At 38.7% G+C, this 23,600-nt stretch overlaps 1 protein-coding gene across 1 annotated transcript in view; it reads right to left on the minus strand.

Annotated features, from left to right (window-relative positions):
• The window catches only part of LOC122810372 (mixed lineage kinase domain-like protein), a 419,511-nt gene that overhangs the window by 109,247 nt on the left and 286,664 nt on the right, over window positions 1-23,600 (minus strand). The window contains exons 8-9 of the mRNA XM_044081959.1: window positions 13,367-13,518; window positions 163-212 (exon numbers count right to left, since the gene is read on the minus strand). Of these exons, the coding sequence (XP_043937894.1) occupies window positions 163-212; window positions 13,367-13,518 (202 nt within the window). The remainder of the gene's footprint in view (window positions 1-162; window positions 213-13,366; window positions 13,519-23,600) is intronic.

A 23,600-nucleotide genomic window follows, 5' to 3' on the forward strand; every position in this document is an offset into this window, starting at 1 on the left:
TGCATAACAGATATGCACATTTTCCTTTTACTTGTTTTTTCAGAGATGGAGGGTGGGTAGTTAATGAACTACAGCACAGATGAATAACTACTGATGACATAAACACTACCATTAAATCATGTAAATACAAGCACAGCTAATCAGAGCTTTTTTTCCTTTTACCTTTAAATGGTACTGCACGGGTTGCTATCTCCCACAAAACAATCCCAAAGCTGCAAAACAGAAAAAGAGACCCAAGATTAGATATAACCTGAAAAGTAAAACATCACACTTTTTTACACTGATTAATAACAATATAAGCATCCTAGAACACCCTCACACACACACACACACACACACACACACACACACACACACACACACACACACAAAAGATTTTGAAAGCACAGAGACAACAAAGCATGGTGATACATGGCAGTAGCCTTTATGTCATTCTCTGGGTCCCTTTCAGAAACCGAAATGCTCACTTACCCGACTTCCAAAACATTGAGATGAAAAGGCCAACAACCGCACAACACCGACATCCCAGAACACCGACTTTCCACTCCAGGTATGTAACCGCTTGCCATCCTGTTAACTTTGCCCCTTACCCCTGCGGTAGTGCAATCTCGGAGTTGGTATATTTAGTTAGCAGGGGTATGGGGGGGGTGAACCCCCCACATAGGTGGGTTTGCTTTCCTTCAGTTTTACTTTTTTGTCAGGATGGCCAAATGGTTACTTACCTGGAGTAGAAAGTCGGTGTTCTGGGACATTAGCATTGTGTGGTTGTCGGCCTTTTCGCCTCTGCATTTTGGAAGTCAGGTAAGTGAGCATTCAAGTTTCTGAAGTAGACCCCTTTCTGTCTTGTAGACTCAGTTTGGATTCTTACCACCACAGCTACATAACCTCCTAAAACTGACTGTTCACATTACTCTCAGACCTTTTTTTTCATCCAAAAGATGATGTTTGCAGAGTTAATTTTTAAGCCTACTAAATATACATCCAAATAAAAAATAGAATTACATTATGTGAAAGACCAAATAATGCAGAATGAAAATTATACGGCTCTTGGCCTGCAAGGCAATCATTTTTATGACAACTATTATGCCTATTTGTGAATATATGCAATACACTTATATTTCATTTAATCTTACAAAAGTAAAGCAACTTAAACAAATGTAGCATCATGTTAAAACAATATCACAAATTAACAAGTTGCTACTGACTTTATCTCCACCATGTAGTGTTATTGAGATATTCTTACAATGATGTTAGTTATGAAAATATACAAAATACCAACATGTTTTGTTACTTTGATAATTAATCAGCCTACAAAAAATGTATTTGAAGATATTCTCTGTGATTTTAAGACTATTTTAAAGAAATTTGCAAAATTCTGTATTTTTAGCAAAATTTAAAAAAAAGTGACATCCAAAACATTGCAAACCTTCATGTCATTTGTGAAATATTTAGCTGCAGAAGAAAAAATGCTAACAGTTCTTTGTGAAGTCATATTTTATAAGCAAAAATGTTTTTGTTCTGCTCAACCATGAAAACCAGTATTGGATTATCAAATACAGTCTCTCTCTCTCTCTTTTCATTACAAATCATTCCCCTGTTTAATGGATTTAGCCTCTATACCAAAAAGAATGAAGAAAAAAAAACCCTCTAATACCTGTTTCTCTAACTCTCATATTATTATTCAGAAAATGAATTTATTAAATACATCTTCTTTTGAAATGAAATTCAAAGCATTTCCACAATCTGCTAATCTCCGATACTTTGTATCTCTTTTCTTTCCTTCTATTATAATATATGTCTCTTGAACTAAACATTATTCCTCATATTTTTCTTTCTTTCTATTTTAAATACACCCTCCTAGTTACACAATGTCATATCAGTTAAATTTCTGCTCATCTAATTGAAACCCTACCTTATTTAATTCTTCCTGCACTACTATTATAACTGGTTTCATCTATACTTTATTCTTTACTACTAACTTCATATTTGTTTAAGAAAATATCACTGGCAAACTGATTCCTTGACATTTTATAACTTCCTTCCTCTAACTGTCTCTCCACGTCAGTCATAACACCATTCTTATGGGCTCCCCTGCTTCAGTCTCCTTTTCATTAACAATTCTGTTCCAAACCAACCATTCACCACTGGTGTTAATATTGTATTTTATATTTTGTCTTACACAAATTTCTATATTTCTTCCAAAACTCCTGTTTCTTTTCATCTTCCATATCACAAAATGGTGTATAGCATCAAATGCCTTACTAATATCCTGATCCACAACTCCACTTTCTCCTACTTCCTTACAATGTAATTCTCTTATTATTATCAATAGCTCCTTAGCTGTTCCTCCTGTTACCCCATATACATATTTTCCTATAGCCTCACTTATTATTAATGTCCTTCTTACCAGCAACAACTGCACTCAAACGTTTCCTATCCTTACTCTTCCAAATATATTATATTACATTTTGTGTAATTCTCACATCCAATAACCTTTCATTAAACCACTCATTTAGCACTTTAAAAAAAAAAACACCTCCATCCTACATAGCACTAAATTCTTCTTCAGGATTCTTAAAACCACCTCCAGTTCTTCCTTTGTAAATTCTTTCTCTACCCTTTCTTTCCTTTCCCCTATCATTTTACTTACTTTCCACTTTCCTAGCAACCTTTCTATGTATGCATCTTGTCGACATATTGTTGAACTGTCATTAACTGCTCTTACATATTATATTTTTCCTTTCTTATCTACAAATACCATAACAGAATTTTCTTTCTTTACCATTTTAATAGTGGATCAGTCTCTGTCTCCACATAAAATGATTTATTTTTTTATATTTGTCTAATAAATTTCCCTTTCTACTTTATATATTTCCTCATTTGTCACACTCTAACAAATCATGATATCAGTGAATAAATCTCCTGTACTGTATTTTTCAAACTTTATTACAATTTTTCACACTGATATGCATACTCTTACACTTTGCCTTTCATGGCACTTACCAATTAATTTTCTTTAACAAACTTTCATTACTTTATAATTATTCCATAAGCTATTTGTTTTTGAAATATACTGCCTGTGATGATGGGAGGTGATGCCAGCTATGCCAGGAGAAGTAGTGCAGTGGATACGTAAAATATGCCAGTATAGCTAGCTGGAGTTTTGTAAAGAATTATATGTCATTTGTATATCAAACTGATTTGTACAGATGCTTGGGTTGAAAATGTATTTGTAAAGCTGCTTGTGTTAAAACTGTACCAACAGTAGGTCCTGCTGGACAAAAAAGAAATACACCTGCATGTCAGACGGTACTGTAACTATTGAAATGAATATATTATAACAGAGGATACAGGATGAGAAGAGGTTAACCTCAGTCCTGCTAACTTTGAAAAATAATCTGCAGCCAGAGATAAAATGTCTGTGAAAACCAGGACTATGAATCTTATTGTATTGTCCTTAGGAGTGAACTAATTGCTAGTCTGGAAGGGTAGAAGTTTTGAAATAGTTTTGTAACTTCCAGATCCAGATCTCAGCAATGCTCTATCTGTGTGTATGGTAACATCTATATGCTACATTCTGGTTCAGTTTCTAGTAAAGGGGGGTAGTGCAGAAACCAGAGTCAGATGGCCACATGTATGTGATGTCATTTGGTAATCAAGCATTGAAATGATGTTTTAATACTAAATGAGACAGAAGTCTTAGGGGACTCTATTTTTGAAACTTGACAAAAAAGGAAAGGAAAGGAAGATCACTCACCTACTTCATCATGCCTTGCTGTAGTAAGTAATTAGGGAATAGTAATTCTTTATATCAGTCAGGAAAATATAGTGAGATTAGTTAGGTACTGTTTTTCTGTATATGAATCTCTCCATCTGTGCTATTTGTAATAATTCCTGTGATCAAAACTCTGGTGCTTATTGTAAACAGATACTTAGTATTTTCATGTTCTTTTATTTATTACTAAATATATTTAAATGTTTCACTGTGTCTGGTCTTTTAGAGAATATTTTAACCTCTGAGAGTACTTATATTTATTTGGTGACACTGTGGCCACTCCTGAAAGCCTTGCTGCATTGGTCAAAAATTACCATTGTATCAGTATTAATTTTACTCAGTATAATTGGTACCCTTATAAGAGACTTAGAGTAGCTTACTGGTGGCAGTATAACTACTTTATAGTCTGGGCAAAGGTAGCAAAGCTAGTAAATATGTGCCAGCCTTTCCCAGGTGTGTATGTGTGCATGAAAATCAGATCTCAAAAAGTGTGTGTGTCAGCTACTTGGCACAGGAACACAGAGCACTGGTTTTACATAGAGGGTAGTACAGGACTTAGCTTGGAATACTCAGGTGAGGACTCAACTCTACAACTGCCAGTGGGGTGTCTTATATGGGGCCTGGACAGAGACAGAGGGAAACCCAGCCCCTGGACCGAGTATGTTCCCTGTGTGCTCTTAATGGAAACTGTGCTTGGTGCAGACAGCTGCATCTGGAAATACTGTGTGTATCTATTTTTGTTCCAAGTGAATGTCTCTCAGTGGTGTGAGTGGTGAGGATTCAGGCTCCTTGATTACTGGCCAAGAGCAGGGACGTCACATATTGGTGACATTGGTGGGATATTAATTGAATTTCTGTAGCATGTAGGCAGTTGTCACTGAAGATGTGTGTATTCTCAGCAGCCACAAGGTAAATATACATAGTTTCATTTTCAAAACTGTTTTATTTATTGCTTGTTAGTTTAGTTTAGTCAGGGAAAGTAGGCAAAGATGCTAGCAGAGGATTATGGCAAGCTGACAAAGAACCATTTGGCCAAGGTCTGTGAAGCCAAAGGACTGGTTCTTACCAACCTGACTAAAGGAAATGATTTCAGCCTTAATTGCAGCTGCAACAAGGACCAGCAACGAGGAAGACTACCAGTCCAGTGATGGGGATGTGCAGCCCTCAGAAACAGGACAGTTCACCTAATCATCAGAAGACTTAAAAGTCCATCTGGAGTTAGAGTCTTGAACTGGAGGCCAAACATTTGGAATTAGAATTGGTGTTTGAAGGCCGAAGAAAATGGGAGACTGTGGCATTTGGAGGCGGAAGAAAATGAGAAGCAGTGTCAACATGAGAGGGACATACTGACTCTTCATCAAGGTCATGCAGGTAATGGGGAAGGGAATTACTGAAACCCAGAAACAATAAAGGTCAGTAAATTTCTTCCACAGTTTACAGAGGGTGACAATTTTGATAGTTTTATTCATAAATTTGAAAGAGTATGTAAACAGTATAATGTTGATTAAGGGCTTTGGGTATGGTTCCTGAAGCCTTACTCCATGATAAAGCTATAACTGCTGTTTCTAAATTGACTGATACTGATTGAACTATGCTAAAGAAAATAATGTTTATTGGAATGTTTAAGTTAACACCTGAAGCTTACAGAAAAAAAAAAGTTTCATGAGCACAGATGCAAGGCAGATGAAAGTATATATGACTATATTGTTGAGTAAAGTACTTATTTTCATAGGTGGGTGAGTGGGTGTCAGGTCACCACTTTTGAAAGGATGGCAGACCTTTTAGTGAGGGAACAAGCACTGAGCATTTTGCCTGAAGGTATGAGAATCTGGTTGGCAGACTGGGACTGTAACTCTACAGATGAGCTGTGGAGAAAAGGGAATCTCTACCTAGCAAGCAGGGTATCACTGCACAAGTAAGGGACACCCAGCGTTGCACATGGATACAAGGGAACCCATGGTGAGCAGCCTAAACCAGCCTGACAGAGTCCACCGGTAATAGGGGAAGTCACTAGTTCAGGTACATACCCAGGATCAAGGGTTAGATTATTTTAAATGGAACCAGTGGCCCCATGTGACATACAGATGTCCATGGAAGCAAGGTGGGGAACAAAAGGTGGGGAGTTAGCAAGTGGGAATAATAGTATGTCAGTAGTACGTTCAACGGAGACAACAGGGGTATCAGACTATCAGTGGAGTTCATATCCTATCTTAATGGATGGAAAACAGGCCACTGCTAAGAGAGACACAACCACTGACATACCCATTTTGAAGCCTGCAGTCATTAAAAATGAAGCAGTACTTGGTGGGGCAGTCCACTACAGTCAGAGCTTTGAGGGACCCCATTCCAAATGGCTTTGTCCAGGGTTCACTTTGACTGGGAGGGTGGAAAAAGAAGCAAGGAAGTAGGCTTGTTTGAGGATATCCCTGCATATGTCCTGATAGGGAATGATTTTGATAATGCAGTACCTTGTGTGCATGCAGTTACTCACAGTCAGGCTTGGAGAGAAGCATGTGGGGCTGGTAGCTTGGGGGAGGCCCGGACAGACCCTACACCTGAAGCCAGTGCTGATGAGATGGCCATTTCAGGGAGGGAGCTACCCTGTACAGTAAGCCTGAAGGTGAGCCAGCTGCCAGTTGGTACTGATATTCTGTTGGACAGAGTGACTGCTAACGCAGAGGTGAGTGGTAGTACCTAGGCTGACAGTGAGGCACCAATGCCAAAGGATACCAGACTTGCTGTGGAAGGGGAACTGGGAAGGACCACAAAGATAGTTGAGACATGCTCAGATCTCAGACCCTACACTAAGATGCTTGAGGTTGGTAGCTAGGGAGGCACCTGATTCTCAAGGAAAGGGGGAGTCTGTTTCCTAGAACAAAGGGTTACTGTTCAGAGAGTGGACCTTGTGGAAGGGCTACAGGTTGAGGTAATCCAGCAGTTGGTAGTTGCCCATATAGCAACTCAAAGGGTGGAAAACCTATAGATTCCTGGGGTACCTCTGTGTATGCAAACCAAACAACATATGGGGAAAATGTGTCCCACTCTTTCTTAAACTGGCCTTCAAATGCCTGTAGCATGGTCTTTAGTGTAGAGGTTAAACTCTCCACAAGACTATTAGTCTGAGAGTAGTAGGAGATGACCTTTAGGTGCTTCACACCACAATGCTCCCACAGACAAGCCAGCAGGTCTGACATAAAATTGGCACATATGTCAGTCAGTATTTCTCTTGGGTAACCTACCCTGCTAAAAATCTCTAATAGAGCATTTGCCACCTTGTCTGCCTTGATGGAGGATGGAGTCACTGCCTCAGGATATCTGGTGGCATATAATCTATTGCTACCAGGATATACTTCTTCCCTGTAGAACTTGGGGTACTCAGAGGCCCCACAATATCCATAGCTACCATCTGAAATGGCTCCTTAATCACAGGCAAAGGCATCAAAGAATCTTTGATCTTGTCCCCTGCCTTGCCTGCATTTTGGCACTGCTCACAGGTCCTGCAGTACCCTGTTACATCCCATGCAATACCAAGCCAATAAAAGTTCCGCATAATATGTCTCTTGGCACACTTTATTCCCTTATGACCCGCAAAAGAAATGTCATGGGCTATGGCTAGACGTCTGATGGGGATCTGCGGCTATATCGAGACAGCCAGCAAAATTCCAAGTTATTAAGGTGGAGCCTAGGGTTGCAGGCATACAACATGACAGGGCAGCACTGTAGCAGGGTCAGCAATGGCAATGCAAATGAGTTCTCAAGACAGGGTATGGGTTAATGTGCTCCCAGACTGGGTCATGTCCCTCAAGCCACATTTCTCAAGGGTCAGTTGAAAAACAACAAAAAGGTCCCAGTTCATTTGGGATTAAAGCACTCAATACTTTTTATTTTATTTTATTAAAGGAGTGATTTCTAACCATTGTGACCCTCATTTTCACAGTGCATTTAATCTTTTTATTTTATTTGTCGTTTACTATGCACTACACCTGTTTTTAATATTCACTTGAAAAATTAACTGGAGTTTTCAAAGGGGAGAGAGATGTGATGACGGGAAGTATTGTCAGCTATGCCTGGAGAAGTAGGGTAGTGGATGTGTAACATATGCCATCATAGATACTGAAATTTTGTAAAGAATTACATGTCATTTGTATATCAAAATGATTTGTACAAATAGTTGTGTTGAGAATGTATTTGCAAAGCTGCTTGTGTTAAAAATGTACCAATAATCAGTCCTGCTGGACAGAAAATAAATATACCTGCATGTCAGACTGTATTGTAACTGTTGAAATGAATATATTGTAACAGGGTTTACTGGAAAAGAAGAAGTTAATCTCAATCCAGCTAACTTCGAAAAATAGTCTAAATTAAATTACCTGGTTTAGGCGATTTGTACAAATAGTTGTGCTGAAAATGTATAAGCAAATCTGCTTGTGTTAAAAATGTACCAATAGTCGGTCCTGCTGGACAGAAAATAAATATACCTGCATGTCAGACTGTATTGTAACTGTTGAAATGAATATATTGTAACAGAGGATACTGGAAAAGAAGAGGATAATCTCAATCCAGCTAACTTTGAAAAATAGTCTAAATTAAATTACCTGGTTTAGGCCATAAAGATTGTATCTTACAGTTCTGATTGCAGCCAGAGATTAAATATCTGTGAAAACCAGGACTAGGAATCCTAATGTACTGTCCTTAGGAGTGAATTAATTGCTACCCTGGAATGGTGGAAGTTTTGAAATCATTTTATAGCTTTCAGATGCTATAACACATCTCAGCAAAGTTATATCTGTGTGTGTGGTAACAACTATGAGCTAGATTCTGGTTAATTTTCTAGTAAAGTGGGTAGTGTGGGCATCAAAGTCAGATGACCAGATGTATGTGATGTCATTCTATAATCCAGCACTAAAATGATGCTTTCACATTAAATGAGAGAGTAGTCTCAGGGCATTCTGTTTTTGAAACCTGACAAAGAAGGAAGGACCAGTCACCTGTTTCATCTTGCCTTGATTTAGTAAGTAACCAGGGAATAGTAATTCTTTAGATCAGTCAGGAAAATATAGTGAGATTAGTTAAGTATTGTTTTTCTGCATTTGTATGAATCTATCCATCTGTGTTATTTTTAATATTTCCTGTGACTGAAACACTGGAGTTTATTGTAAATAGAAATTTAGTATTTTCATGTTATTTTATTATTTATTATTAAATATATTTAAACTTTTCATTGTGACTAGTCTTTTAAAGAATATTTTAACCTTTGACAGTACTTATATTAATTTGGTGACACTGGCCTCTCCTGAAAGCCTTGCTGCATTGGGCAAACACTACCATTTGTATTAGTATTAATTTTACTCAGTATAATTTTGGGTACCCTTGCAAGAGCCTTAGACTAGCTGGCTGGTGGCAGTATAACTACCTTATAGTCTGGGTAAAGGTAGCAGAGCTAGTAAATCTATGCCAGCCTTTCTCAGGTGTGTGTGTGTGTGTGTGTGTGTGTGTGTGTGTGTGTGTGTGTGTGTGTGTGTGTGTGTGTGTGTGTGTGTGTCTGTGAAAATCAAATCTCAAAGAGTGTGTGTGTGTGTCAGCTAGTTGGAGCAGGGACACAGAGCACTGGTTTCATTGAGACGGTTGTGGAGGACTTGGCTTGGAACACTTGGCTGAGGACTTAGCTCTACAGCTGTGCCAGTGGGAGTCTTACTGGGGGCCTGGACAAAGACAGGAAAACCCAGCCCCTGGAATGTGTGTGTTCCCTGTGTGCTCTTAAGGGAAATTGCACTTGGTGCGGAGAACTGCATCTGGAAACACTGTGTGTAAATATTGTTGTTCCAAGTGAACGTCCCTCACCAGGCTCAATGTTAAGGATTCAGGATCCTTGATTACTGGCCCTGAGCAGGGATGTTACACTGTCATTTATTAATAAACTATTTATACTCTCTATTTCCTTTTCCAGTATGATTCTCCCTATTTTCCCCAAGTTCACCTATGAATGAACATTACCTTCAAAAATTCCCTTGGAGATGCTCACAACTGGATTCTTACATACTCTCTGAGAACCTAAAATAATCAATTTCTGTCCTAACATTTGTTTGCCTATTAGCATACTCCCTCTTTTTCATACTTGTAATCAACCTAATTTTCAAATCTCTACACACTTTTCTTTTATCATTTTCAGTTTGCTTTTCCATGCTCATGAGTTGTATTTGACTACAGCAGTAATCCTGTGAACATACAGTAGTGGGGAATATAAGCAGATTGCCAAGTCTTTCTTCTGTATCACACACACACACACACACACACACACACACACACACACACACACACACACACACACACACAAACACACATCATGCTTACACAGCATGCACACCTAAGGAGAATTTAGAGTAACCTATCACCCTTCCCAATGTCTTTGGGAGGGGGCAGAAATGGGAACCCCCCAAAAAGCTATGCAAATGCATGGAGAACATGCAGACTGCACACAGAATGCATCCCTACTGAGAATGTTGCTTTTGTAAATTCCTGTTGAACTCCCTCATCCATATACTGTATAATATTCATAGTCACCATCAATATAGGTTTTAATTTATCTAGCAATTCTATACGTGCATTCGACACAGTTTGATCATACATACAAATAATTTGACATGCTTCTTCTTTGTTACTTATGTAACTGCAGATCTGGACAATTATCACATCTATCATCAGGATTCTTTTCTTTTTTAACAAAACTATAACTCTGGAATGTTCTTCTAGGTCTCTTAACCAATATACTATTTTTCTACTCGTAACTTGAATTTCTTCCCTTTAAAGGTTATCACACAACCTGATGTCTGTCAAATATATAATATCACATTACAAGTCCTTATATAATTACATTACTAATACTTTTCTTAAGTTTGATCTTATGCTATTTGCATTTCTAGAACACAGTTTAGTATTTATTTGTATCTTTTTTATCTTTGCAGTTTTTGACTTGTCTGTTCTTTACTGAGTTGTTATACTTTTTGTTATTGATTTCTTTCTTCATTATTTCTTCTGATTCATCATCAGGTACTGGATTATTTCCCTCGGCATTTATGAAGACATATTTATGCATGGTCAGTGCACTGCCTTTCTGATACCTGCAAGCTTTCAATCATTTTTATTTCTGTATTCAAACATAATAACATTTTATTACTGAAGAAGTGTTGTTCCATTAAATATTGTTCATAATTTAGTGCTAGGCTAACCGCCCTTGCAAGCCATTGGAAGCCTAGCCAATTATCCCTTGTGAGACTCAAACCCTGCACCTTGTGTTTGTAAGGCAAACACCTTGACCATTAGGTCATCCTCCCAACCCCTGCATATAATGTCATTGTTCTTGCTCTTTTTCTAGTTCTCCCAAGCTTCTTCTTACTTCCTGTGATGTAGTTTTCTTCCTGTTCTCACTTAAACCAAATATGAGCAGTGATCTCACAACTTGTGCATACTTTACAACTCAGTGTTGAATGCTTTCTGTCCTCACATTGCTCATATCTCCTTTTAGTGCATTTTTGTATTAAATTATTGGTATCTCCAAAAATGCAGTTGACTGCATTGTCTATCTAAGCTTACTGTCACTGTCATACACATTTAATGCATTCTCTGTATTTTTTTTTCTTGTGGATGCTTTAACAAATCTTACTTCTTCTTCTTCTTTCAGCTTTTCCCAGTTAGGGGTCGCCACAGTGGATCATCTGTCTGCTCATGATTGGCAGTGGAGTTTTACAGTGTCGGGTTGCCAGCCCGGCGCCCAACCTTCCACAGAAGGCACACACACACACGTGCACTCACACCTAGGGCCACTTTAGAGTGTCCAATTCACTTGCAGCATGTCTTTGGGATGTGGGAGGAAACTGGAGCACCTGGAGGAAACCCACGCGACCACAGGGAGGACATGCAGACTCCGTATAGAAGGCACCCCAGCCGAGGATTGAACTGGAGGACCTCTTGCTGTGAGGCGACAATGCTAACCACTGCACCACCATGGCCGCCCACTTTAACAAATCTTACAAACAACTGAAATAGTTTAAAATAAATGTAAATAACTAGTTCACCTCCAAATGAATAACTGAGCATTTCTACTAAATCACAAAACCTAGTAAGCACACCACACTGTCCCAAATAACATATCTACAGTATTAAGTATTTATATTTGTTTAGTTTTACATCAGATCCTTATCACTGTGTACCTTCTTTGCGTAACAACTATTTTTCCTTGTCGCCTTCCTCTGATACATAAACCTTCACAGATATTACACTAACATATAATTTCTGTTGTAACAACTACAGACCCAGGTACTCCATCTTTCTTTTTTGTAGTAGATATAAGCTTGCAGAGCTCACCTTCAGCTGTTGAACTGACTGCTTTTGAGTTATAAACTGCCCTCTTTGTTTTCTGTGACTCAACACAAAATTATTAAGAAATGCCTGATTATGGTTTAGATGACAACTGCCTTTCCATCATCTTCCTTTATCAGTGCACTCCACTCTTTGGAATTCCTAGCTTCCTCATTAAACATCTCCAACAGCACTTCATCTGACAAACCATTCTTAGAGTAGTTATTTCAACATTTTATTTCATGCTTTTTTTCATCTCACTAACCACCTGCTGACTGCATATGCCACATATCTCTATGAAGGAATCTTCTCCTATCTACAAAGCAACAGTAGGGGAAACTTCCCTGGCATTCCTGCCAAATTTCCCTCACCCAAATAAATACGGGAATGTGTCACATCAGCAAAGTTAGTTTATGTGCTGTTTGACACTGGAATTTGTTCCTTCATACTGTTATGTGATGTTGGAGTTAAGATATAATTAAGTCTGAGAGGTGTCCCTCACATGGGGGCTGCAAAAAATATTGTCTTTGTTTAGTTTACTGAAGGTAGTTTTGGTGAGAAGTTGTCACATGTTTTACTGTTGCTGAGACTACCTTGAGCGAGTTAACAAAATTCCATAAATATCACCCCAGGTCATCTCCTCTAAGCTACATGTCTATAACAATGTTATAAGTTTGGGGTCTACAACAAAGGAAGGAAACAAAGAAATTACTATTTGCAGGAAAAACCTCCTTACTATAGTCTGCATTTTGGCTTATGCAGTATTTTTATATTATAGTCCTTCAGCTTTATTTTTCTTTTCATAGTTTTGATGTTCAGGCCTACAAAGTTTAACTGACAAAAAAAAAACATCTCCTGTAGCTACAACTTCTCTTTTGCAGTTCCACTGTCAAAAGCCAGAAGGATCAATTATAAAATACCGAACCCAGTAAACAGAATAGATTTTCAGTGTATATTTCTGATGTGGTCTCTCATGTGTCCCTTGCCAAGGAAATTAATCCTCTTCATAATCAAGCCTCCAGTTTCCTCAAGAGTAGTTGCTTTTTCTTTCAACTAGGAAACCATAATGGTGATTTTGAACACACAAGCATCCAAGGCAAACAAAATGTTTTCCTTTCTACATCCAAGGCAGACCAAATGTTTTCCTTTCTTGTGTTGTTAATACAATACTCATTTAATTGTTAACTACCAAGGAGTCATATAGGTTGTAATGTATCATGAATTTTGCAAACTTACCTATACATCTCACATGCTTTGTTGAAAGGGTGGTTGATGTTTTTCAGTTGTTCGGGTGACATGTAGGGTATAGACCTCACAGACTTCTGCCTTCCACTTTTGACATTCCTCTTGAGGGAGGTCTCAGTCTGTGCAAGCTCAAAGCCTGATAGCTACACAATAAGAAAGTTGTTACACACAACAGCAGGGAGAAAAATGACTGAAATGACAGCTACATATCCATGTTAAAAACAATTTAGTTCCATATTAATGGATGAAAATTTGAATAAATATATTAAAAGAGAATTTTCATTAGCTATGTTCAATAATGAAATCAGTAAAATATACATGACATATTTAAGATATACAGTGAGGGTCAATAGACCTACCAATGAAGCTTATTTTTTGAAAATAAATAGGAAAAGCAAAATTACAATGATATCGAACCCACCAGCAGTAATGTGAACACCAAAGGTGGAAAATTAATAAGAGCAAATAGCAGGTAAAACAGATATATGTATGCATAGATTAAGCTAAACAAACAGAAATGCTAATGAGAGTTTATAATTCTGCACTGGACATTATAATGTAGACACAGCTCTGTAATTACAAGTTGATCAGAAGCCAAAGGGTAACAAAAACAGATAAATCCAGTAATCAATTCAGTCACCATGGATCTCTAAAGCCCAGACAAGTAAAACATATAAACTTTTACAGAATGATCCTTGTATAAGAAATGTAAATATTACCTGGCTGATCACCTCCCCATTGCACAAAAAGTCAAATGAATCAAACTCAGATGACAGAACCAACAGCATAGTGGGAATATCTATGTGCACACCTCTCAAGTGTCCAGATATTTGCACACTGTCCAAAATTTTGCCTCATATTTTTAGTCTGTTCCTCATAAAATCTGTGGTTTTCTGGCAAATTACTGAGGATTGAAGTGATTAAATAATGACATACATTTGAGTTTAAGACATTATATCCTTCAGAAAATGCACACTAACACAAATCCTGCTATTCTAGCAACTTTCTAAGAGCAATATTTAAAACCTATCCCTACTTTTTGGGCATTTGCCACCCATCATTTTAGACTTTGTCCAGATTTCTTGTGCTAAGAGGTAGAGTGGTATTTCTATATGTTGTTAGAAGCCCTGATACATCCCCTACAGCAAGATCTACCCTTAAATTCCAGTTAATGAATGTAACTTACCACAAGGTTATCAAGCTTTGTGCTAAATTACATTACTGTTATTGGGATTCCCTGGATTTTGGGAAACTGTGCAGTGACCAACCAGATACTTGTAAGGAGGCATAAGGCATAACCATAATTTTTATACACTTTGAAAAAAAATGGATCTTGAAACCAACCACTTAGCACAGAGGTGGTCACGCAGTCATGGATATCAAAGTCCAGTGAAGCAGAACAATAAACCAAACACTGCTACAGCACCAGCATATGTTTGAAGATAGCTTCAGCATGGAAAAGGAAGGTCTTGGCAATAGATAAATATACCAAAAATAAATAAAAGCAGGAAACAGAAATGGTAGTCAATAAAGCTCAATGGATGAAGTGACCTGGGACATCGGAGGTGTTAGCCAGCTAGCTGAGTTCTCCAAAACTGAATACAGCTATCCAGATAAGCAATGGTATTTATGCAGTTGGGAGACGGTTCACTGCATTGGATGACATGAATATCTTCCTTCTATGGTCCAAATGAAGATCATCTGGGCTCCCATATATGAGCTTGTGCAGATAACAGAAGAGCTGAGTATGGAAAAAAGGAGGTCTCTGTTTTTGTGTGGGGGGTGGGGTGGGGGGGCTGTTGTAACTATGGACAGATCTTAGTAAGGATTAAGCAAGAGCTCCATTACAGATGAAAATAAGCAAAATTTCTATTTTGCAGACATATATATATATATATATATATATATATATATATATATTTTTTTTATAAATACCCACACATTTTGAAACCTGGGTAATATCCACATGAATATCAAGAAAATCTCTCTTTTATTTAAGGATGACACTTACCATTAATGATGTAGGATCAAAAAAAAGGAGCAACTTGACTGTGCCATACAAATATCTAATGCTTGGAAAGCTACGGGTAAGATGGAGAAGCCCACAGATATGGTGTGAGCCACAGTTTTGAAGATCTCTGGTATAATGTCATTTACTTTTTAGTCACAACATCCTCAAAACATCCTCAGTATCCAAACCTGTAATATCAATATGGCCTCATCGTCTCTGAAATTTTTAGTCTGGTCTATTGCTGGAGTGCCAGACTCTGCAGCAAACTGTAGACTGCATGACTGAGGGGAACAGCATAGTATGGCCAGCTATCTTACAAACAAGAACAGACCTGATCAAAAAAACTGAAGGTCTGACAGCAAGGAGAAATCCTTTTTCAGGAATAAAACATTCCTTTATTAACAAGTTGTAAAGAACTGCACAGACAGAATGTCATTTATGGAATCAGTTGAGGACATGAAGATGTCTTGACCCCAGGAATGCTTGGGAAAAGTATGGTCTTTGATAGGCTCACAACTCTGTGCTGGGAGTTCTGATGTTTGGCATCTACTTTTCTGAAGTAAAAGCCAATACCAAAGGGCTCTGGCTAACTAAGTTTGCAGATGACTGCAAGCTAGGAGCAGTCACTGAATCCCCAAATGACTTAGTCATCCTGCAGTAAGGTTTGTCCCAAATAAATAAAAAAATGCACTAGTGAATCCTTTGGGAAGTCATTTATCCCAGTGAACTACTGCAGTAAACATACACCCCTAAAAGCTGATCCAGTTGTTCAGGATTTAGGAACTCATGTGGATAGTGGCCAACCTTTTGACCAGCATGTGTCCATTGTTGTAAGAAAGTCCTTAAACATTGCACAGTTTATAAACAAAGGGATTGTGAATAGATCTAGGGCTGTTATTGTCCCCCTTTACTCAGCTCTCATTAGGCCAGTCACTGAATATAATGTCCCCTTTCACATGCATCTGTTCAGACACATGCAACAAATGGAACACCCATAGAGATACCTTACCAAAAGGATACAAAGCCTAAACAACGTGTCCTACATGGGATGACTCAAAGCTCTGTTTCACTATACTCGGTATCTTACAGAGTACTAAGAGGTCACCTGTGTCTGGCATACACGGCATGCTCCAACCCAATAGATACGGATTTACTGCACATCAAAAGTCAAATGGCATCAGCATTACTCAGTCTAGGGATCTAAACCTCTTCTGCAACATCAACAGAAAGGGTTGGAGGGGCAAGTATATCTCGCAGAGGATAGAGATGCTCTAACAGACTGCCCATCTACATAAAATAAAGTTAATCCCTGTCCATATTCAAGCAAATCTTGGCTATATGGATGAGAAAAAGAAAATTTTTCCCCAGAACTGCCCCTTGCACTACTAATGGACACAGGCAGCTCTTAAATGCTTTGCCTCATGCATGGGTCCCCTCAAATTGTTTATAGTATGATCCCAGTTATTCTTATTAGAGGTAGTATATCATTATTGATGATGGGATAGGTAATACCACTCTAACAAAATGGGATAGGTTAATTCAAGCATAAAATGGGAAACTGACTAGGCTTAAAATGACCACAAATGGTGGCTAGCCTATTATTTATCTATGAAGCTATGATGGAAATCTGCACTGGTTACAGAACAGGACAGAGTACATGAAGAACAGGCAGCATTAGGATTACCCAAGGGCAGTAGGGTTATCAGAACAGAAACCAGTAAAATGTGTACATTTTTGGAAGATCATCTGCCTACAGTCCTGAATTTCAGTCCTGCACAGCCTCTCACTATTGTGAGAAATCACCAAGAAAGTAGACCACCGGGCTGGTCATATTCAGGAGTTCTGAACTGAGCGGACAAAGAGTGACTTTTAAATAATGCTATAAAATGGTTTGTGTTCCTACTGTACAGCTACTAGGTCACGTTATATCAAGACTTTGCTCCTTGGGCAGTAGAGAAGTGCACAGCTTTTGCAATCAGGTTGTTGTGCTTTAAAATAGTATTGCAGCATCATTTAAGTACCTAGCATATCTTATCATTAGATACCGAGGCAAAGGATATACTTTTTCTACTTCAGAGGAAGCTTTTTCTTAAAAGACAAGCCGCTAACCAAGGGAGTGCGTAACGACTCTTTAATAGGGAAACGGGAATCGGCACAATAGTGCTCAAATATCTAGGAAGATACATGAGCTGGAGCTGGGAGTTGAGGGCTGATATAACGGTTAAGATATTTACCTCACAAAGAAAAGGTACAGGGGTTGATTCCTACCAAGGGAAAGTTGCTAGCTTAAAATTTCCCAGAAGGGCAAAAAGCCTAGTACTGGATGAATATACTGCAATCCAGCTTTCACCGTCAGCAATTAAGTCACGGAAACCTGTGAGATGACAACATGATGCAAGCAATATCCAGACAGCTCTTCAGCTTAGATCTGACTCTCAACAACGGATGCAAGTTACATCAAGAACAACCAGGAGAAGGCATAGCAGCTTTGGAAGGCAAACAAGAGAAGGGCAGAACTCCTTCTTCTCTCACCATCTATGTGCATCAGGCTGTTTTAGCAAGGGCCACAGAACGACATGCAGACTGCAGCAAGAACAAAATGGGATCCAATTAAAAAAAATTATAAGATTTAAAGAGATTTATTTGTGGAAAAGTATACACTGAGCAGGAGCAACTAGTTCTTGTTTTTAGTGAGGTTTGCATGCTGAACCTATTCACTTTCATCATCAGTTCGACTTGTACTCTTAGACGTTGCTAAGCAATGCACTACAGTGTGCAACCCCCTCCCGAACATACGCTTTAGTCTACATTTATTATAAGTGCTGTCTACTTTGACATGGTAAATTTTATTTCTCTGAATACGAGGGATTTTAATTTCTCATGCAACTGGAAAGACCTAAGACAATGAATGGTTCATTAAAATAAATGTATATGCATTCAGGAGTGTAAAGTGGCTGAGAAGTACAATAGACCTAGAGGACATACCAGCAAGAGGGAAGTGGGTGTAGTCTATGCATCAAGGTTAGTGCAGGAGTTGGTATTTTTGTAAAAAGTGTCATTACAGTGGACACTTATTCAGTACCAGGCTAACAGAGAGAGAGAGAGAGAGAGAGAGAGAGAGAGAGAGAGAGAGAGAGAGAGAGAGAGAGAGAGGAAGATGGTGTGTGAAAGCTCCAACATGCCAATAGGACCTATCACAGTAAGCAATGTTTACTGTCAAGACTCTGATACACTCACACCCACATTGTTCAGAGACTTTTTCATTTCCTTGGAAGTATGAAGACTATAATCTTTCCAACTTATAATTTCAGGTAACTTTAGTGAAGTGATGAACTGTCAGAGACAGGTCCAACCCATCATCAAAAAGGCATGCTAAACTGAAAAACTAATCAATGAATCTAAGGAGAAAAGGGGAGTTAAGTATGCATGGAGACTGTTTCACACTGAAAAGGATAAATCCTACTACTACCCTATAATCTCAAAACACAAGAAAAACTGAATATTTGCTGATCTCTGACAACATGCTTCAATGAACAGAGAAAACACTGAAGATTACACAACTTAATGTTGAAGAAAGCAAAAATACCTGGCATATGGGCTCAATTATCTTCTCTTATCCCCAGCTTATAGGTTCATAGGTATGTACTAGGCTAATGGCCCTGGAGCCTTTACAAACCTAGCTCATAGGATTACCCTGACATTGTGCCACCCAACCTTAGCTCCCAGTGCCTCGTTCGATCGAGTAGAGCCACTGGAGTGGCAGAATGGTAGAAATTTAAAAAGTGGGTACATGTCTACATTAACATGAACCCATTAGTAAGTTTTCCAATCAAATTCTGGCAGGGATATTTGAAAATAGAGCCCTACAATTCATGCAACTGGGCTAAAATGCACATACTAAGGGCAATAGACAGACATATATTGGAAGCTGATAAAGAATAGAAGTAGGTCATCCAGTTATGTAGCAGAACCACATTCAGGGAAAAAATTACTTTTGAGAGCTATTGGTACCTATACAGTCATATTATCATGGCTATAGCCCAATTGCAACTCAGGAGGATAGCATGTCACTCTTTGGCAATGGGTAATAAACATGGCAAGTTACTGGCATGTGTTAAAACTGATATTACCCAAGGCAAATAAAAGCCACAGAAATAAATGTAAAAATGTGTTAGTTATTATCACCAGCTGTATGCTGACAATGAATCCAGTCAGCATGGGTTGAACTAGCTGGTAACCAATGTTTTAACCTCTATAATTGGCCCTCATAACTGGTCAGTATGAACTCTACTGATTACTGAGAGAGGAGATCATGAGATAACAGATCACACCTGTACATGTAAAGCCCTACACCCAGATGGCCTTAAAGAGTTGTAAAAGGAGTTGAAAACACCACTGACATGCACCTTAAAACTAGCATTTGTCTCATATCAAAAAGGAGAACTAAATGATTCTACAACACCCTCTATAAGTACATTACTACACAAGTCAGGCAAAGACCCATACAAGGGCCAAAATTATTAGCCAATATCTTTATATGCAAAGATCTTAGTTCCCAGACTCGAATGTTATCTTGCTGTGATGTACTCTAGCAACTCAGGCTGGTTTTGTGGCAAGGAATTTGAATGCAAACCATCTTTGCACATTTGCTGCAGGTCCATAAGCAATGACTCAAAGCAGCATACAAACAGCTGTAGTGATAATGATAGACTGTGAAACAGCTTCTGATGCCATCAAATCAAAACACCTATTGCAGGTGTTAATTCATTTTGGAAATCTTTCCTACCTTGTCTGTGCAGTACATGCACTTTAGTTCTCTCTTAGGATATGCATGTTTAGAAACAATGCAGTGTTGTTCCCTTTAAAGGACCAGTACAGGAAATGATGAAAAAAAACATATTTATTGTTTATCTTAACATGAATTGCTGCACCTCCCAAAACTGCCTGCAGCAAAATAAGTTTTTCTTTCTTTCGGCTTTTCCCGGTTAGGGGTCGCCACAGCGGAACTCCGGTCCGCTAATGATTGGTAGTTGATTTTTACGTGCCAAGTTACCAGCCCTGACGCACAACCTTCAACGAAGGTATGTCCATTCACACATGTCTCCACGCAGAAGATGCTCTAGCTGAGAATCGAACCGGACACAGTCTTACTGTGAGGCGACAACGCTACCACAGCACCATTACTGCGGGTATGCCTGCAGCAAAATAAGTACTTAGTCCTAATTTTACTTTTTTATCCTTCTCTGTCCGTCTAGGGGAAGACATTCTGATTGCTTTGGAAAGCTAAATCTGTCCCATAATGCACAGATTGTAAAAATAATTTGCCCTACCATTTGTTGTCAGACTAAACTTCCAAACACTTAGAATGGAACACCTGAAAAAAACTGCCTAGTTGGAGAGTTTTACAAATGTTCCTGCTGACGTACTATACATTCTCTGGAAGTAGCTTGCAAAAGTGTCAACAAATTACTGAGATAAAAAAAAGACTTTACAAAAAGCAGTTTTGCAAGTTTCATTTCCTGGCCAAGTTACTCCTCCTATATCTCCTCCTTCAGTGAGCTAGTCTGCTAGTCTGCTAGTCTCACATTTCCATCTTGGCTACATTCAACTTTGCGTGTGAATAGACATTAAACAAATCACAGCCTGTGTACCACTAAAACTGTTCCCTTGTATGTTCTTCACTTCTGAATAGCATTTCCCAGAAATTATTTCTAAAAAAAAAAAAAAAAACAAAGAAAAAAACAAACAAAAACACGCACACACACACACACACACACACACACACACACACACACACACACACACACACACACACACACACACACACACAAATCAATCCAGAGTTCAGGCCAAACTATTAATGTGCAGGGTAAAATATTAAATTTGAATTGCACTCTGGCTGCTCGTGGTTATCTTCTCATAGTTAATCTGAAAGATATTTAATGCCAAGCTTTACACAACAATGAAACAGTTCTTGGGACTCTCTTAACAATGATCTCCCAAGCCTCTGATGTGACCCAGGACTTTCTGTTACACAGCTTTATGTAGCTTGTCTTAGCTGTATACTTGTAGTGTATCACATCCTCTTAGCATCAGACTCTTGCAGAAAGCTTCCAAATCAGATACTTTTGAAAATAGCTATACTGCTGTTTTAGTAAGCTCACAGAATAAGACTAATTGAATTAGCATTCATTTTCTGTTGCAAAAAATAAGTCTTTAATTGCAATGGATGTTATCATTTGTTCATGTGAATCTAACATCTTCTTCAAAAACATTGTGGATTGTAACACATCAGAGCAAAAGTATAAGCCAAAGTTAGGGACACCTATGGAGTACGCTGATAAGCAATCTAACGCTTCTACTCATCTGTTATCCATTGCGATTACCCCAAATGAAACAGGTATGTACATACTTCATGACACACATGTATTGAAATAATACCAGCAGCTGTAGCAGTGATACCATATTCAAAACCGGGACTCAGTGTACTGACAAACACAGGGGAATGTTTATGTCTCAGTCAAGCAGTAATGAAATTGTTAGTACACAGAGCATAATTTATATCTTTCCATTTCAAAATGCATACTATTCACACCATTATAAAACAGCCCTCCCCCTTTCCACAAACATACAGGCACCCACACACCACACCAGTAAACTTTGAAGCTTTTCCCACCTCTCTGCAAAACACTTTTGTAATGGCTTTGGTAAATGAAAACGATTAATGGATGTCAGTTCAGGATTCCCATCCTACCTATTGGAGCCAGTCCACTGCGCTTACACAAGTGTCCCCCTCAACAGGGCAGCAAGTAGGTGTCAGTACAGATTTGCTCAAATTATTTTACACCATGTAGAACCCCCCCCCCCCAACAAGGCACATATCCACAAACAGTGATACATGGGTTGTTGTGTCTTTCAGCTTTTCCCGGTTAGGGGTCGCCACAGCGGAACTCCGGTCCACTAATGATTGGCAGCTGATTTTTACATGCCGAGTTGCCAGCCCTGATTCACAACCTTCAACGAAGGGACGCCCATTTACGCAAGTCTCCACGCAGAAGACGCTCTACCTGAGAATCAAACTGGACAGCGTCTTACTGTGAGGCGACAACGCTACCGCAGCACCACAGTGATACATGGGTAACGTAAGAAAATCAGTTTCTTCAATGTTGCTACCAGCTATCCATCAGCATGCCAGCATTTGTCAGTCCACAGCTGAAAATCTTGCTGTTTGTTACACTTGCAATTGCTTGTAATGTCCCCATTATTGTTGGCTTGGTATGGAATTCTTAAACAAAAGAATTTGAGAGGTATGAATACCTGGTGTTAATCAATATTATGCTTTAATGGCTGTAGTGTGGATGGTCATTGTACTGGAGACATTATTTTCAAAATGAAAGTGCTTGCGATAACTACATTTGTGTTATGCTTTGCATCACTTGAAATAGTAAGTAGTAATTTATTTGTTGTAACATAACCCATTTACTTATTCAGTCTTGCATATAACACTGAGAATTACAATTTGTTCCTCTAGTAATGATCCTGCTAGAAACTGCGGTCCTGCTGCAGTTAATCTGTCATGCCTTTTACAACAGTTTTTTTAGTTCAATTTTTCCCTTTTACTCTGTGTGTGTGTGTGTGTGTGTGTGTGTGTGTGTGTGTGTGTGTGTGTGTGTGTGTGTGTGTGTGCATGTGGGGGGGGTTGATGCTTTTTGCGATTAAATCTATTGATTAGGATAACTGAAGTAAAGCCAGATGATGTTATGCTGCAAATCATCATTACATTCAAGTACAAATACCATTTAGCTTTCATTATTTTAAACTAAGCACTAAGCAGCAGATCAGCATCACAAAACCAGAAAATCAAAACAGAATGGCATTTCCTGACAGTACAAGTATCTTAACTGGTCTGCATGTGTGATAGTCCTGCTCTGCTGGTGTGCTCTCCGTGGATTCAAACCACATCTCAGTAACTACACAGACATCTATATTCTCCAGAGTGAGGACAGCCTGCAATGGGTGAAAAGACAATATCATTCATTTATTTTGTGGCTTCAGTCTTGGAGAAAGTTGAATGCTACTCACTGCTAGGCTCATACCTGCCTTGGACAAATAGTTGGAGAGGTCCATCGCGTCTCTCTTCATATAGTTCCGGGAGGTACATCAGCATAGACTATGACTAACTCATACTGGTGCTTGTGGTTCATTGACTTGAAT

The sequence above is a fragment of the Protopterus annectens genome, chromosome 8.part1 (genome assembly GCF_019279795.1).
Source record: "Protopterus annectens isolate FY-2018-M chromosome 8.part1, PAN1.0, whole genome shotgun sequence".
Taxonomy (NCBI): domain Eukaryota; kingdom Metazoa; phylum Chordata; order Ceratodontiformes; family Protopteridae; genus Protopterus; species Protopterus annectens.